This window comes from Chionomys nivalis, chromosome 4, assembly GCF_950005125.1.
Source record: "Chionomys nivalis chromosome 4, mChiNiv1.1, whole genome shotgun sequence".
NCBI classification, from domain to species: domain Eukaryota; kingdom Metazoa; phylum Chordata; class Mammalia; order Rodentia; family Cricetidae; genus Chionomys; species Chionomys nivalis.
Window position 1 is genome coordinate 55,743,267 of NC_080089.1, and position 14,608 is coordinate 55,757,874.

The 14,608-nt window shown below is 54.8% G+C and overlaps 1 protein-coding gene across 1 annotated transcript in view; it reads left to right on the plus strand.

Annotated features, from left to right (window-relative positions):
- Cspg4 (chondroitin sulfate proteoglycan 4) overlaps positions 1–14,608 on the plus strand; it is a 36,722-nt gene that overhangs the window by 10,914 nt on the left and 11,200 nt on the right. Inside the window, exons 2-3 of the mRNA XM_057767673.1 lie at positions 8,876–9,039; positions 10,446–13,985. Coding sequence (XP_057623656.1) covers positions 8,876–9,039; positions 10,446–13,985 — 3,704 coding nt within the window. The remainder of the gene's footprint in view (positions 1–8,875; positions 9,040–10,445; positions 13,986–14,608) is intronic.

Consider the following 14,608-nt stretch of genomic DNA (forward strand, 5'->3'; position numbering starts at 1 on the left):
GATTTAGCTCCTGGGAGCCACAGGTGGCAGGAAACGCAGTGGGACCCACCTCCAACAGGAGGCAGACCCACAGGAGATGTGAGACCTCCGTTAGGGCTCTGTGCATGGCCTGATTAGCCCTTGACTCCGTGGTTTCTGGGCCCGACCTTCCAGCCATAAATTCTTACAGCTGGGCACTGGCCACTGTGATGTTTTGTTGCTCAGCCCATCTGAGACAGATCTCCTTGATAGAAATTCTCAAGACAGGCTAGGCTGTGGTGGCACCTTTAATCCCAGCACTCAGGAGGCAAAGGCAGGTGGATCTCTGTGAGTTCGAGGCCAGCATGATCTACAAGAGCTAGTTCCAGGATAGGATAGGCTCCAAAGCTACAGAAAAACCCTGTCTCGGAAAACCCAAAAAAAAAAGAAAGAAAGAAAGAAAGAAAGAAAGAAAGAAAGAAAGAAAGAAAGAAAGAAAGAAAGAAAGAAAGAAAGAAAGAAAGAAAAGAGAGAGGGGGGGAGGGAGGGAGAGAATGAGGGAGGGAAGGAAGGAAGAAATTTCCAGGACTAAGGAAATGGCTTAGAGATTAAGAACACTGACTTCTTTTCCAGAGGACATGAGTTTGATTTCCAGCACCTGAATGGCAGCTCACAGCTGGCTATAACTTCAGTTCCAGGGAATCTGACACCCTCTTCTGGCCTCCACAGGGACTGCATGCATGAGTGCCCAGACATACATGAAGGCAAACACCTATACACATAAAATAAATAAATAAGAAAGTTTTTTTTTTTTTTAAGGAAATTCTTGGGGCTGGAGAGATGGCTCAGTGGTTAAGAGCATTGCCTGCTCTTCCAAAGGTCCTGAGTTCAATTCCCAGCAACCACATGGTGGCTCACAACCATCTACAATAAGGTCTGGTGCCCTCTTCTGGCCTTCGTCATACACACAGATAGACTATTGTATACATAATAAATAATAAATAAATATTTTTTAAAAAAGGAAATTATTGAATAGGACCAAATGTCACCTCCTTTTGCTCTCTACTCCTCTGCCTACTGGTCCTTCCTCCACTTACATGTCCATGGTGCCCGATGTGGGGACACGAGCCTGGAGAGCTTCTAACATGCAGGCTTGTCTCTCAGTGGTAAAGCACATGCTTAGTATCACACACACACACACACACGCACGCACACATACACTGCCTGTCCACCTGTGTGTCTGTCTGTGTTATAGGAGACAGATGTTCCCAATCCAGCTCCTGTTGAGAAGCATCTATCTGGAGGTCTCTCCCTCTTTTTCCCTAAAGGTTAGATATGATTGTTCCGAGGAACATGACCTGTTCTGCACACAAATGCCACCAAGCTTTAACTTCAGAACTGCCCAGGCCCACAGTCATTGTTTCCTATCCCAGCTCACCCCTTCCATCTCCAAATCCAGCCTGCCAGGCGAGGGAACTCTGAGATACCTTCCCAACACCCCCACTCTCATGACTGGTCTGTGGCACTGCGGTCTATGTCTGTATGAGCTGCCTGTGAGAGGACTTGGCCCAGTAGACACTCTCGGAGTAGTTCACACACACACACACACACACACACACACACACACACACACACACTCCAGGCCTAGTTCCTAGACCCCCTTTTCTCCACTCTCCCTGACCTCCAAGATCCCAGTGGGCAGAACTGGCACTTAATCACTGGCTTCTGAGAAGACTGGGCCACCTCTTGCCAGCCCCTCCCTCTTCCAGCAGCTCCCCGAGCCCACCCGCAGCTGCTCCAGGAGAAGCCAGGCCGCCTCACCCTGCCAGCCAAAGCAGATGCATTCCCTCCGGTCCTCTTCTCCTCCCACTTCCACCCGACCCTGACAGAGGGAGCCTCAGGGGGACAAGAAGGGAAAAAGTGTGTCTTCCCCAGGCAAGATGCCAAGCCTCACCCCTCCCACCACAGCCAGTGCAGATGCTTCACTTCCGATGGCAGCCACCACTTCTGTGTGCATACACCTCCCTGCTGGCACCCACATCACCCAACTCTGGCACCACAGCCCCAGGGACTTCAGCCCTAGTCTGGCCTCTGTCCCTGCAAACCCCTTGCACAGGGAATTGTCCTCTCTAAGCCTCAGTGTTCCCACTTATAAGATGGGAGGTGTCTCAGAGAGATCCTGCTAGGGCTCCAGGGAGTCCCTTCTTTTTCTTTTGCATGCCATTAACCTTATCCCAGCCTGAGTCCACTGAGATGGGAATCTCACACCCCTGAGGGCCTGGTCAGCAAGGGATGGGGAATGTGGGAGAGGGCCTAGAAATCCACCCATTTGAACAAGGAGGAAAATTATAAGGCAGAGAAAAGCCTCTTGGAATTGCTTCCCCCCTTGCTGGTTCCTCCCTCTTTGCCTCGGGCTGGGGAGCAGCAGAGCTCTACAAAGACTCCTTTGAGACGTGCTTCCTCCAGTCCCAGCCTCCAGCCTGGTGGACTCTGTGCTATTGGTTCCATCAAAACCTCTCATTTTCCCTCCGACTTCCTCTAGTGCCCCACATGGCCCCCGGGCTGGGATGTGTGGCTGGAAGCCCAGGACACTAGCCCTGCCCCTAGAGAGCTCACAGGGCATCGCCCAGCCCCTTCCTGCTTTCTTTCCAGGAGCCCTCATCCCTCATGTGAGCCTCTGCTTTGGAAAGCATCCTCAGTCTATGGCCCACAGCATGGCTGACTGGTGGTAGTTGTTTAGAGGACCAGGAGCTGAGGCCAGGGCCAGAGGTGGAGCTCAGGCAATAACTGAGGAAACCATCTTCTGTTCTTCCCTCTTTGGATTTTCAGGAAACCAAAAAGTCAGTGAGAGAGTGAAGGTCCAAGTGTGATTCTTGTGGCCGCACAGTTGTTGGGGTGAGGGGAAATAGGTCATGATGACCCCAGCAGAAGTCTGGTGTTCATTGGTAGAGGTCATTTGCCTGTGACTCTGACAGTGCTTGGTGGTCCTGCTGCCCTGGGATGGGGTCTCGTCCTGAGAGGGAGAATGAATGACTTCTGCTCTAAATCTTGGTCCCTTGTGATTTTGAGCTAGCCCGGAATCAGATGGACTTAGCTAAAGAACAGTGACCGTGTGCCGTCTTCAGGGAGCCCTTAGCAGGGAGAGGTGATGAGGCTGCTCACCCCAACATCATGCCTGTGGAGGCTGTCGCCCCTTTGGTCCGACCTGAATTTGTTCTACTTCATCTTCTCCTCCTTACCTCCAGAGTAGCAGCAGTGAAGAAAGGTGGTGGCCAGGGTCAGGGTGGTAGCGTGGCCTCCAAGGAGGTGAGATGTGCTGATGGGGGTGGGAGGTGGGGAGCAGATTTGGGAGTAGATAACCCCCCCAAGCTAGGCCCACTAGGCAGATTTGTCCTTGCCAAGGGGTCCAAGAAACGGGCAGTATGGTAGATTATCCTTCAGTCCTGGTCAACCGGGATGCAGCACCCAGTCCTATGAGTGTTTGGACCCAGGGTCTGTCGTCCTCACAGACCTCACTTTCACGTACATGCTCTATCCAGGTGTGCTGAATCACGTGCGCGCGCACACACACACACACACCACCACACACACCCTAGTCTGTGGGGACTCCATAAGCTGCTTTTGCCTCCCTATCACTTTGCTCCCCCAGCCCATAGCAGGGAGAGACAGTAGCCAGGGCACCAGGTGTCTCTGGTGGAGAAAAGAGAAGGAGTCCTTAGAGATACAAGGGGAGGCCGGCAAGCTGGCCTGAGGGCTGGGTGACCTCAGAGAGAGCGCTATGGCTCAAGCAGGGCATTGGGCCCATTGCCCTTACAAAGGCTATATTCAGCCCCAGGTGGGTCCCCCACCCCCATGGCCGGTAGACAGAGAGTCCTTCATCCCTGCCTCAGCCCTCCCAAGAGTCTGGACCACAGACCTCTAGACTCCCTTGAAAACTCCAACCTCACCCTGCCTTCTCAGACCTGGAACCAGGATGGATTATTACCCCATGGCAAACCCCACAGGCTGCAGTAGAGAAATCCAGCTTCCCTGAGGCAGGATCCTCTTCTTCCCCACTCACTGGGCACCCTCATTGCAACCCACAGCAGTAGACTCCTGCCTTTGCTGTCTCCCTTGGCTTCCCCATCTCCTTTCCTAACTCTAGACTGTGTCCCTTGCATTCAGTCTTCGTGAGGAGGGGCACTGTGTCTTATTTTCAGTGTTTTCCTCAGACTTTCTCTCTCCCAGACTGGCTCTTCTTTTCCATCCCAACTGCTGTATTAGGCTGTGTGTGTGTGTGTGTGTGTGTATTTGTCTGTGTCTGTGTGTGTATCTGTCTCTGTGTGTCTGTGTCTCTGTGTGTGTCATGTCTGTCTGTGTTTGTCTGTCTCTGTGTCTGTCTTTCTGTCTCTGTGTGTGTCTGTGTGTATCTGTGTGCCTGTCTGTCTGTGCATCTGTCTCTCTCTGGGTGTCTGTGTCTCTGTGTGTGTCGTGTCTGTCTGTGTTTGTCTTTCTCTTTGTCTCTGTGTGTGTCTTTGTGTATCTGTGTGTCTGTCTATATGTGTGTATATCTATGTATGTATCTGTCTGTGTGTGTGTCTGCCTGTCTGTGTGTGTGTCTGCCTGTCTGTGTGTGTGTCTTCATCTCTATGTGTCTGTCTCTGTGTGTCTGTGTCTGTCTTTCTGTCTCTGTGTGAGTCTGTATGTATCTGTGTGTCTGTCTGTCTTATGTGTGTGTGTCTGTGTGTCTGTCTGTATGTGTGTGTGCCTCTGTGTGTGTGTTTGTCTGTGTGTGGGTATCTGCATGTCTGCCTGTCTCTGTGTGTGTGTCTGTGTGTGTGTGTCTGCCTGTCTGTGTGTGTGTCTCTGTGTGTGTCTGCCTGTCTCTCTGTGTCTCTGTGTGTGTGTGTGTCTGTATGTATGTGTGTCTGTGTGTGTGTCTGTGTGGGTACATGCATGTGTGTATAAACGAATGAGTGATGGATGAAGCTTGGTCCCCTGTCTCTCTCACCTACCTCTCTTGCAGCAGCACTGGGCATCACCCCATGTTCACATACCCAGGGCTCCCACCCCCACCCTGCTCTCAGCTGGGCAGCAGGCACTCCTACTGCCATCCTGCCCAACAGCTCTGGGCTCCCATTTTCTCCCTTATAAAGTCAGGCGACGGCAGACAACGAGGAATGCTGGTGCTGCCCATGACGCAAGCCAGCCGTGGAGGCCTGCCTGACTGCCCTAGGCTATGAGGGGCTGTGAGCATGGAGCTCACAGGGGTTCACTGCCAGGGTTTGGGTGCTGTGGGTGGTGCTGGGGTGAGGTTCAGACAGTGGCTGAGCAGAGACCTCAAGCTTGCCTTTTTGAGACCAAGTCTGATAGCTTCCCCGCTGTGTCCCCAATATGTCCTGTGCCACAGAGAACTTTGATATTGTGGAACTTGTTCTGCATGGGTGGGGGACCCAGAATGGGTAGCCAGAGACCTGACTCTCCGGTACTTCCTAGGACAGAGAATTGTCTTCCCAGTCACAGGAAGATGGACATGAGGAATAGAGGTGAGAGAAGAGACCAGGAAGGCCAGAGGCCTAAGGTGGGCTGTGGCGAGACCGAGAGTCATAGGCAGAGGCATTGAGAGGACAGATAGAAAGACCACTGGCTTGCTGAGTTTGGAGGAGCTGAGGAGCTGGGTCTACAGCAATGCCCCAGCACAAGGTAAAGCATGGAAACTGAAAACCTTGCTCCCAGCCAGGCAGGGAGGGTTAAAACACACAGGTACCCCCTACATAGGGCCCCTTTGTCCCCAGAGCCGACTGACCAGCTGAAGGTTGAGCATCCTAAGAAGCAATTTCATGTGTAGCATGGTAGTAATCCTGTAATCCTACCAGGTGATGCAGAGTTCAAAGATAACGTCAACTACATAGTGACCCTACCCTGACAAAACTAAATGCTAAGTGCTCCCTGGGGCAGGGACCAATCCCCATGGACACACTTAGTCGCCCCAGGCTTCCAGGAGGAACCAGTACAATCCGGGGCCTGCCAAAGGGTGGCTATCTTGAAGACTGACCAAAGCCGCCTCTGACCATCTGTGAGAGGGACCATCATGTCAGGACATGAGCTCTTTCTGTCTCCTGACCCTGAGTCTCAGGAAAAGCATGGAGCCACCCCACCCTGGGGCCCAGACAGCAGCTCCCTGTTCATGAGAGGAAGGGTGGGAAGCCACGAGGACTTCTCCACCTTCAGCAGAGCTCTGGGATGGGAGGGGCAGGAGCCCTCTAGGAACACATGGCCTCTTTGAGGGAGCAGGCCTGCCCAAGTAATGGCAGGCAGGCAAGGGAGGCAGGACAAACTGGGCACAATCGCTCCTCTGTCCTAGCAGCTCTGGGCCCTTGCGCGTATACACAAACACATAGCCTTATACAAACCCCAAAGACGCCCCGGCAGCCACCCACACACTCAAGCACATGCATGCACATCTGCGTAGCCCTGGACACTCACCTGTGACCTAAGCCCACACACAGGCAGCAAGCAGCCTTCCTGCCTCTCCAGTTCATCTCCCAGAGCCTAAGGCGTTTGCCCCTCCCACACAGAGGGCTTGGCCAAAGCACACTACAATAACCTCCCCTCCTCAGCCCATACCACTAACTCTTTCTGCCTGTAAGTTATCTATAACCAGCATGGGGCATGGGAGCTGATGCCGCCACCCCTTTCCCCCTCCCTGCAGAAGGATCTGTGCTTCCCTACCACCCTCTCACTGATCCTAATCTCTGAGAGTATTCATTCCCCTTCCTCGGTGATGCCACCCTCACCTCCTCCAGGAAGGCCTCTGAGATTGGCTTCTAGCTCGTTATTTCTTCATCCGGCACCCTCTTTATATCTGAAGGCCCCTTCCAGCTGCCCCCTACCTAATGACAGCAATTCTGGATGCAGCCTATCAGAGGGAGTAAGAGGAACACGAATATGGAGGTGAGTGGTAGTCCTGTCAGAGTTTCCAAAGCCCCAGCCAGCTTGGCTTCAGAGGCCTCTGTTCGGACAAGGGGGCTTGCCTGGCCTGCACACTCGAGCAACACAAGGCAGCCAGTGTGAGCGACTCTCCACACAGGAAACAGCAGGGCCCAGGCCCTCAATGGGCTTATTCAGACCCCAGCTCTCTGGAAAGTACCTCTGCTTCCTGCCACCCTCCCACTTAGCCAAATGGGCTGCTGCTCTCTCCTGTGGGAAGAGAGCAGAGGCAAGTGGTTCAATGGTTAGGGCCAGCCGTTTTCCTTGGTGCCTGACCCACAGCCCTGGCTTCATCTAAGACCTAGGAAGTTGACATACACTTTCTGTGCAAGGGAGTTTTAGCCAGATCACTCTCACCAGAGAGAGAGCGCCCTCTTCCTTGGGGATGGTGAGCAGCCTAGATCTCTTTTGTGATGTTTGCCTCTACAGGATATAAATATTCTCGGAGTGGGCAGCGTCACCTGGCTCACAAAGTCCCTGAAGGTTTACTGCTTAGTCTCAGCAGCTGCTCCAAGCCACTCCAGCCCACTGGGGTGGTGGCTCCATCCGGTGGGGGCTATGCGCCCCACCCTTTGTACCCTGGCTGCCCTTGGTTTAGCCCACAGCCTTTTCCTCAAGCAGATACGGCACCCCCCACAAGCACATACTGCCTGCCAGTTCCTTGGTCTGAGGTTCCCTGGTACAAGATATGCCGGGCCTGCAGAGCCTGACAGCCACACCTGGGCAGGTGGCTTTGCGCTCGCTCTATCCAGGAGCCAGCAGAGAGATTTCAGCTCAACCCTGAGAACAGCATTATCTTTCCTGGCCATCCTTCCTGGGGCGGAGAAGGCAGGCGGGCGCAGGCCCCTGCGGTGGCTGATGCTGCTCTCTCAGGCGGATGTCAGCTGGCTCAGGCTGGCCAGGGCCCAGCGCTTGTGTGACTGATGCCAGATCACCTCTATCAGAGCCATCAGCCTGACTGGGATGAGTCTTTTCCTCCTCCTGTAGCCTTTTCCCAACGCTGGATATCTGCAGGCCGTCAAGGTTCTAATCACCATGAACGAATGGACCAGAAACTGTGGTGGTGGGCGGGAGACAGGGTCAAGCGCCTGGAGGGAGACTGAAAGAGGATGATCTCAGAGTGGTCCAAAGGAGCCTGGCTGGCGGTCACTGACCCTGGGGAGACCTTGTCTGTCCTGCTGCCTGAGGACGCTCACTTTGGTCCAGCTGGCAGACCCGTGGTCCCTCCTACCCTTGTGCTCAGATTCAGTCCTGGCTTGGCCTAGGGAAGGAAACTCCACCGTTGTCTTCCCTGGCTCCTTGGGCAAGTGTGGAAACAGAGAGCCCGGATGTGGGATGTGACTATTCACCAGAGACTGGTGTAGTGCTGCAGCAGGAAGCAATTGCAGAATGATGGAGGAAGTTCTGGCCCATTCTGAGGCTGACACTACGCGTGCTCTCCATCTGGCCTGAGAGCCTTTGCTCCTTGGCAGACCCCAGTACTAAGCCGCCCCGCCCCACCCCATCCCCAGAGGCACTAGGAAAATAGCACGAGAGAAGAAATTACCTGTCCACATTCCACCATCTGGCACCAGCTCTGGCCAACCACAGAGGCAAAACACGGCCGTGGCAAGGGGTATGAAGAGCCCACCCTAGGAGCAGGAACGTGACCAGGGATCCCCTGTTCCTGGGGACTGTGCCCACCAAGAAAGATGATCAAGACAAGACAGGGAGAGACCAGTGCCAGGATGGACAGTCTCTAGGGCCCAGAGGTGGTTGAAACGTGGCTTCAGGAACCCAAGCAGTCCCCAACAGCTTGAGTCCTAACAAGGCCCCTAGACAATGCCACATAGAGCTATGGGACGTGTTAGCATGGAGGCCCCTCCGGCAGCCCAGCTGTCTGTCTCTGCGGTACCTAGCCTCCTCCTGCCAGGAGCCTGGCCTTGACCACAGCTCTCTCTCTCACCAGCCTCCTTCTTTGGGGAAAACCACCTGGAGGTGCCCGTGCCCACAGCCCTGACCAGAGCAGACTTGCTGCTCCAGTTCTCCACATCTCAGCCCGATGCCCTGCTTCTCTTGGCAGCAGGCCAAGCTGACCATCTCCTGCTCCAGCTCTACTCTGGATGCCTGCAGGTGAGTGGCACGCCTGGGGACAGGGATAGGCGTTCCTTCTTGCCTTGCTTCTGGCTGTGCAACCTCGTAGACATCACCTCTGCCCTGGGGTCCTGGTCTGTCCACTGTGAGTGGACGACATCCCAGAGTGGGTGTTTCTGTTCTGGCGCTTCTGCCTACTTGCTGACTCGGAGCTCACTTCTCTTCCTCGCCCCTGGCTGGCCATCTGGACTTGAGAACACTCAACCGCTTCCTCTGTCCACCTCTTCACAGTGTCTGACTGACTGACAGGTTTTCTATGGCCCCGGCTTTTCTCTTTGCCTGCCTTCCTCTCCCCTGTGCCTAACCAGTCCTCGTCTTTGACATCTCTGTGAGGGAACTAGTCCCCTTTGCAGGGAGTGTCCCGTGAAGCTCACCTGACTCAAGTCCCTCCGCTGGGGTCTCGGCTTCCTGCTAGGCCCCCCGTGGTATGGTGGTACACTCTGTGATGATAACACTGCTGTTACCAAGATCAATATTATTAGCAAGGGGTCATTTGGCTCTCTCTTGAATCTTCCTACTAATCGTAAATAGTTTATGGTCCTGGCCTTGGACACATCTGCTTTCGTGCCCCTCGGGGTTGGGGGCTGTGACCCTATCACCCTAGGGCTGCTATGGCTTCTCGCTGCCACAAGGTGTCACCCGGGGCCTGGTGCAGTAGTCACAGTGGTGCCCATCACCGTACAGAGATAGTCTGTTTATAGCTAAGGTCTTGTACTCTGCCACCACCCACTCTGGTTCTGGTGTCCATGTCACGGAGGGAGCCTTCTCTGCTGGATCCTCAAAACAGCATCTGGGCTGCTGAGATGGCTCAATAGGTAGATGCACATCTGTGTAGCCCTGATGGTTGAAGTTCAGTCCCCAAAACCCACAAAGTGGCAGGAGGGAACTGATTCCTGAGAGTTTCTTCTACATGTGCATGCACACACATGCACATGCACACTCACACATTAAATTTAAAAAAAAAAAAACACAAACCATCCCTTTGAGTTCTTATCCTGTACAGTGAGCCAAGCTACTTTTCCTTGCTAAAGGGGTTCACCAGGAAATTCCAGAATTCCTATTGCTCCTCCAGAAGTAATTTTTCTAGAATCCAAACTAGGTTTTCTGGCACTGCTCACCCAAGGAAAGAGAGGTAGAATGAGATTGTGGATAGCGCTACTTCAGGAGAGAGCCTTGCTTTGTGGGATCAGGATTACACAAAGTACCATGGAGCCTTGACTCTGCCCCGTTACTGTTGGTCAGTGAGGGACACATGAGTGATGTCACGAACGCCTTTGTCCCGGTCCCACTTTGCGGGGGGCTTGGTGTGAGAGACCCACTGTGATTTTGTGGGGTAGATAGATACGTCACCTATTCCCACCCCTGATCTCCCTATCTCTCTCCAGGTCAGACTTGTCCTGGACCAAAAGGAGATGAAGCTGCAGACCCCAACAGACATAGTGCTGAGTGATTCTGCCCCCCACACCATTGTGTTTACTGTCTCTGACGGCTTGGCTGTGCTGTCTGTTGATGGGATTCTAAACACCTCGGCCCCAATCCCAAAAGCCCACCTGGAGGTCACCTATGGGCTCTTTGTGGGGGGCTCTGGAAGCATTGACTTGCCTTACCTGAAGGGAATCAGCCGACCCCTGAGGGGCTGCCTCCACTCAGCCACTCTCAATGGCCGCAATCTTCTCCGTCCACTAACGCCTGACGTTCATGAAGGTTGTGCTGAAGAATTCTCTGCTGGTGACGACGTGGGCCTGGGCTTCTCTGGACCCCGCTCGCTGGCTACCTTCTCTGCCTGGAGCACTCAGAAGGAAGGCACACTGGAGTTTACTCTTACCACGCGGAGTCAGCAAGCCCCCTTGGCCTTCCAAGCAGGGGACCAACGTGGCAATTTTATCTACGTGGACATATTCGAGGGCCACTTGCGGGCTGTCGTTGAAATGGGCCAAGGCACCATGCTGCTTCGTAACAGCGTGCCTGTCGCCGATGGGCAGCCCCACGAGGTTAGCGTACACATAGATGCTCATCGGCTGGAGATCTCTGTGGACCAGTACCCTACACGCACTTTCAACCGCGGGGTCCTCAGCTACCTGGAACCACGTGGTGGTCTACTCCTTGGGGGGCTGGACGCAGAGGCCTCTCGCCACCTCCAAGAACGCCGTCTAGGCCTGACACCAGAGGCTGTCAATATCTCCCTGGTAGGCTGCATAGAAGACTTCAGTATTAACGGCAGAAGGCAGGGCCTCCGGGATGCCTGGTTGACCCGTGACATGGCAGCAGGCTGCAGTCTTGAGGAAGATGAATACGAGGAAGAGGCCTACGGCCCATATGGAACTTTCTCCACCCTGGCACCGGAAGCCTGGCCAGCCATGGAACTGCCAGAGCCATGCATCCCCGAGCCAGGACTGCCTCCTGTCTTTGCCAACTTCACCCAGCTGCTTACCATTAGCCCGCTGGTGGTGGCCGAGGGTGGCACGGCATGGCTGGAGTGGAGGCACGTGCAGCCCACGTTGGACCTGACGGAAGCAGAGCTTCGCAAGTCCCAGGTGCTGTTCAGCGTGAGCCAGAATGCACGCCATGGCGAGTTGGAGCTCGACATCCCAGGAGCCCAGACCCGGAAGATGTTCACCCTTTTGGACGTGGTGAACCGGAAGGTCCGCTTTGTTCATGATGGCTCTGAGGACACCTCTGACCAGCTGATGCTGGAGGTGTCAGTGACCGCTCGAGCCCCTGTCCCCTCCTGCCTTCGAAGAGGCCAGATTTACATTCTACCCATCCAGGTGAACCCTGTCAATGACCCACCCCGAGTCATCTTCCCGCACGGCAGCCTCATGGTGATCCTGGAACACACACAGAAACCTCTGGGACCTGAGATTTTCCAAGCCTATGATCCAGACTCTGCCTGCGAGGGTATCACCATCCAGCTCCTTGGTGTCTCCACTGGTGTCCCGGTGGAACATCGGGACCAGCCTGGAGAGGCAGCAACTGAGTTTTCCTGTCGGGAACTGGAGGCAGGCAACATAGTCTATGTCCACCGTGGCGGGCCTGCCCAGGATCTGACATTCCGGCTCAGTGATGGGATGCAGGCCAGCGCTCCAGCTACACTGAAGGTAGTGGCTGTCCGGCCGGCCATACAGATCCTCCACAACACGGGACTGCACCTAGCCCAGGGCTCCGCTGCAACCATCTTGCCTGCCAATCTGTCCGTAGAAACAAATGCGGTGGGACAGGATGTGAGTGTGCTGTTCCGAGTCACCGGCACCCTGCAGTTCGGGGAGCTGCAGAAGCAGGGGGCAGGAGGGGTGGAGGGCACTGAGTGGTGGGACACACTGGCGTTCCACCAGCGCGATGTGGAACAAGGCCGCGTGAGGTACCTGAGCACTGACCCACAACACCACACCCAAGACACCGTGGAGGAGCTGACCTTGGAGGTACAGGTTGGCCAGGAGACCCTGAGCAACCTGTCTTTCCCCGTGACCATCCAGAGGGCTACAATATGGATGCTGCGGCTTGAGCCTCTGCATACCCAGAACCCTCATCAGGAGACCCTCACCCTAGCCCACCTCGAGGCTTCCCTGGAGGGGGAGGCAGGCCCGTACCCTCACACCTTCCACTACGAGTTGGTTCAGGCCCCCCGGAAAGGCAACCTGCAGCTCCAGGGTACAAGGCTTTCAGATGGCCAGAGCTTTAGCCAGAGTGACCTGCAGGCCGGTCGTGTGACCTACAGGGCCACCATGCGGACCTCTGAGGCAGCGGATGACTCTTTTCGTTTCCGTGTGACATCCCCACCGCATTTCTCCCCACTCTATACTTTCCCCATCCACATTGGTGGTGACCCAAATGCTCCTGTCCTCACTAATGTCCTCCTCATGGTACCCGAGGGAGGGGAGGGAGTCCTGTCTGCTAACCACCTCTTCGTCAAGAGTCTCAACAGCGCCAGCTATCTCTATGAGGTTATGGAGCAGCCCCACCACGGCAGGCTGGTTTGGAAGGAACCGAAGGACAAGACCGCCCCAGTGACATCCTTCACTAATGAGGACCTGCTGCGTGGCCGGCTGGTCTACCAGCACGATGACTCCGAGACCACCGAGGATGACATCCCGTTTGTGGCCACACGCCAGGGCGAGGGCAGTGGTGACATGGCCTGGGAGGAGGTGCGTGGTGTCTTCCGAGTGGCCATCCAGCCTGTGAATGACCACGCCCCCGTGCAGACCATCAGCCGCATCTTCCATGTGGCCCGGGGTGGACAGCGGCTGCTGACCACAGACGACGTGGCTTTCAGTGACGCTGACTCGGGTTTCACCGATGCTCAGCTGGTGCTGACCCGCAAGGACCTCCTCTTTGGCAGCATCGTGGCTATGGAGGAACCCACAAGGCCCATCTACCGCTTCACCCAGGAGGATCTCAGGAAGAAGCAAGTCCTGTTCGTGCACTCAGGGGCCGACCATGGCTGGCTCCAGCTGCAGGTATCTGATGGGCAACACCAGGCCACTGCCATGCTGGAGGTACAGGCCTCAGAGCCCTACCTTCATGTAGCCAACAATTCTAGTCTTGTGGTTCCTCAAGGAGGCCAGGGCACCATCGACACAGCTGTACTCCACCTGGACACCAACCTGGACATTCGAAGTGGAAATGAAGTCCACTACCACGTAACAGCTGGCCCTCACTGGGGACAGCTGCTCCGGGATGGCCAGTCAGTCACCTCCTTCACCCAACGGGACCTGCTGGATGGAGCCATTCTCTACAGTCACAATGGCAGCCTCAACCCCCACGACTCCCTGGCCCTCTCTGTAGCAGCAGGACCAGTGCACACCGACACCATCCTGCAAGTGACCATTGCCCTGGAGGGCCCCCTGGCCCCACTACAACTGGTTCAGCACAAAAAGATATACGTCTTCCAGGGGGAAGCAGCTGAGATCAGAAGGGACCAGCTAGAGGTAAGGAACAAGGAGATGAGCATGGCCACGGGCCAAGCAGAGGGCCACCTCCATGAAGGGGATGTTACTATGGAGACTCAGGGCTTAGCAGTATTACATAGCTTCAGTACTCACCTATATGTGCTTTTAGGGACTCTGTTACACATACATCTCCCTGTAAGTTGCATATACCTCCAGGGGTCACATACACACGTGTCCTTGTTATGGCTAACCATAAAAACTCTGGGCTCCAGTGAGACCCATGAAATCTCTGAAGTAGAACCCACGCATATTTATTCTGTTAAGTTTCCTAGGAGGTTGCCATGGACCAAGACCTCTGAGGAGTACTGCGGCTCAGATCCCCCAGGCCTTCAGTTCTTTTCCCAGATCCCATACGGGGACGGTGAGGGTCTATGCAGTGCTTAATAACTCAGGGAATTCATAGTACGATGCTGCCCAGCAGGCTCACGGCCTTGCTGTGCCACTCAGACCAGATTCTTTCAAATCTTGACACCCTTCTCGTTCTGAGTGTTGGAACTTCGAGAAAGATCGTGACTAAACATGTCAGAAAGTGCACACATTGGAGGAGGTAGCGTATGAGCCCTAACTGTGGTGACCCACCTTTAATCGCAGCACTTGGGAGG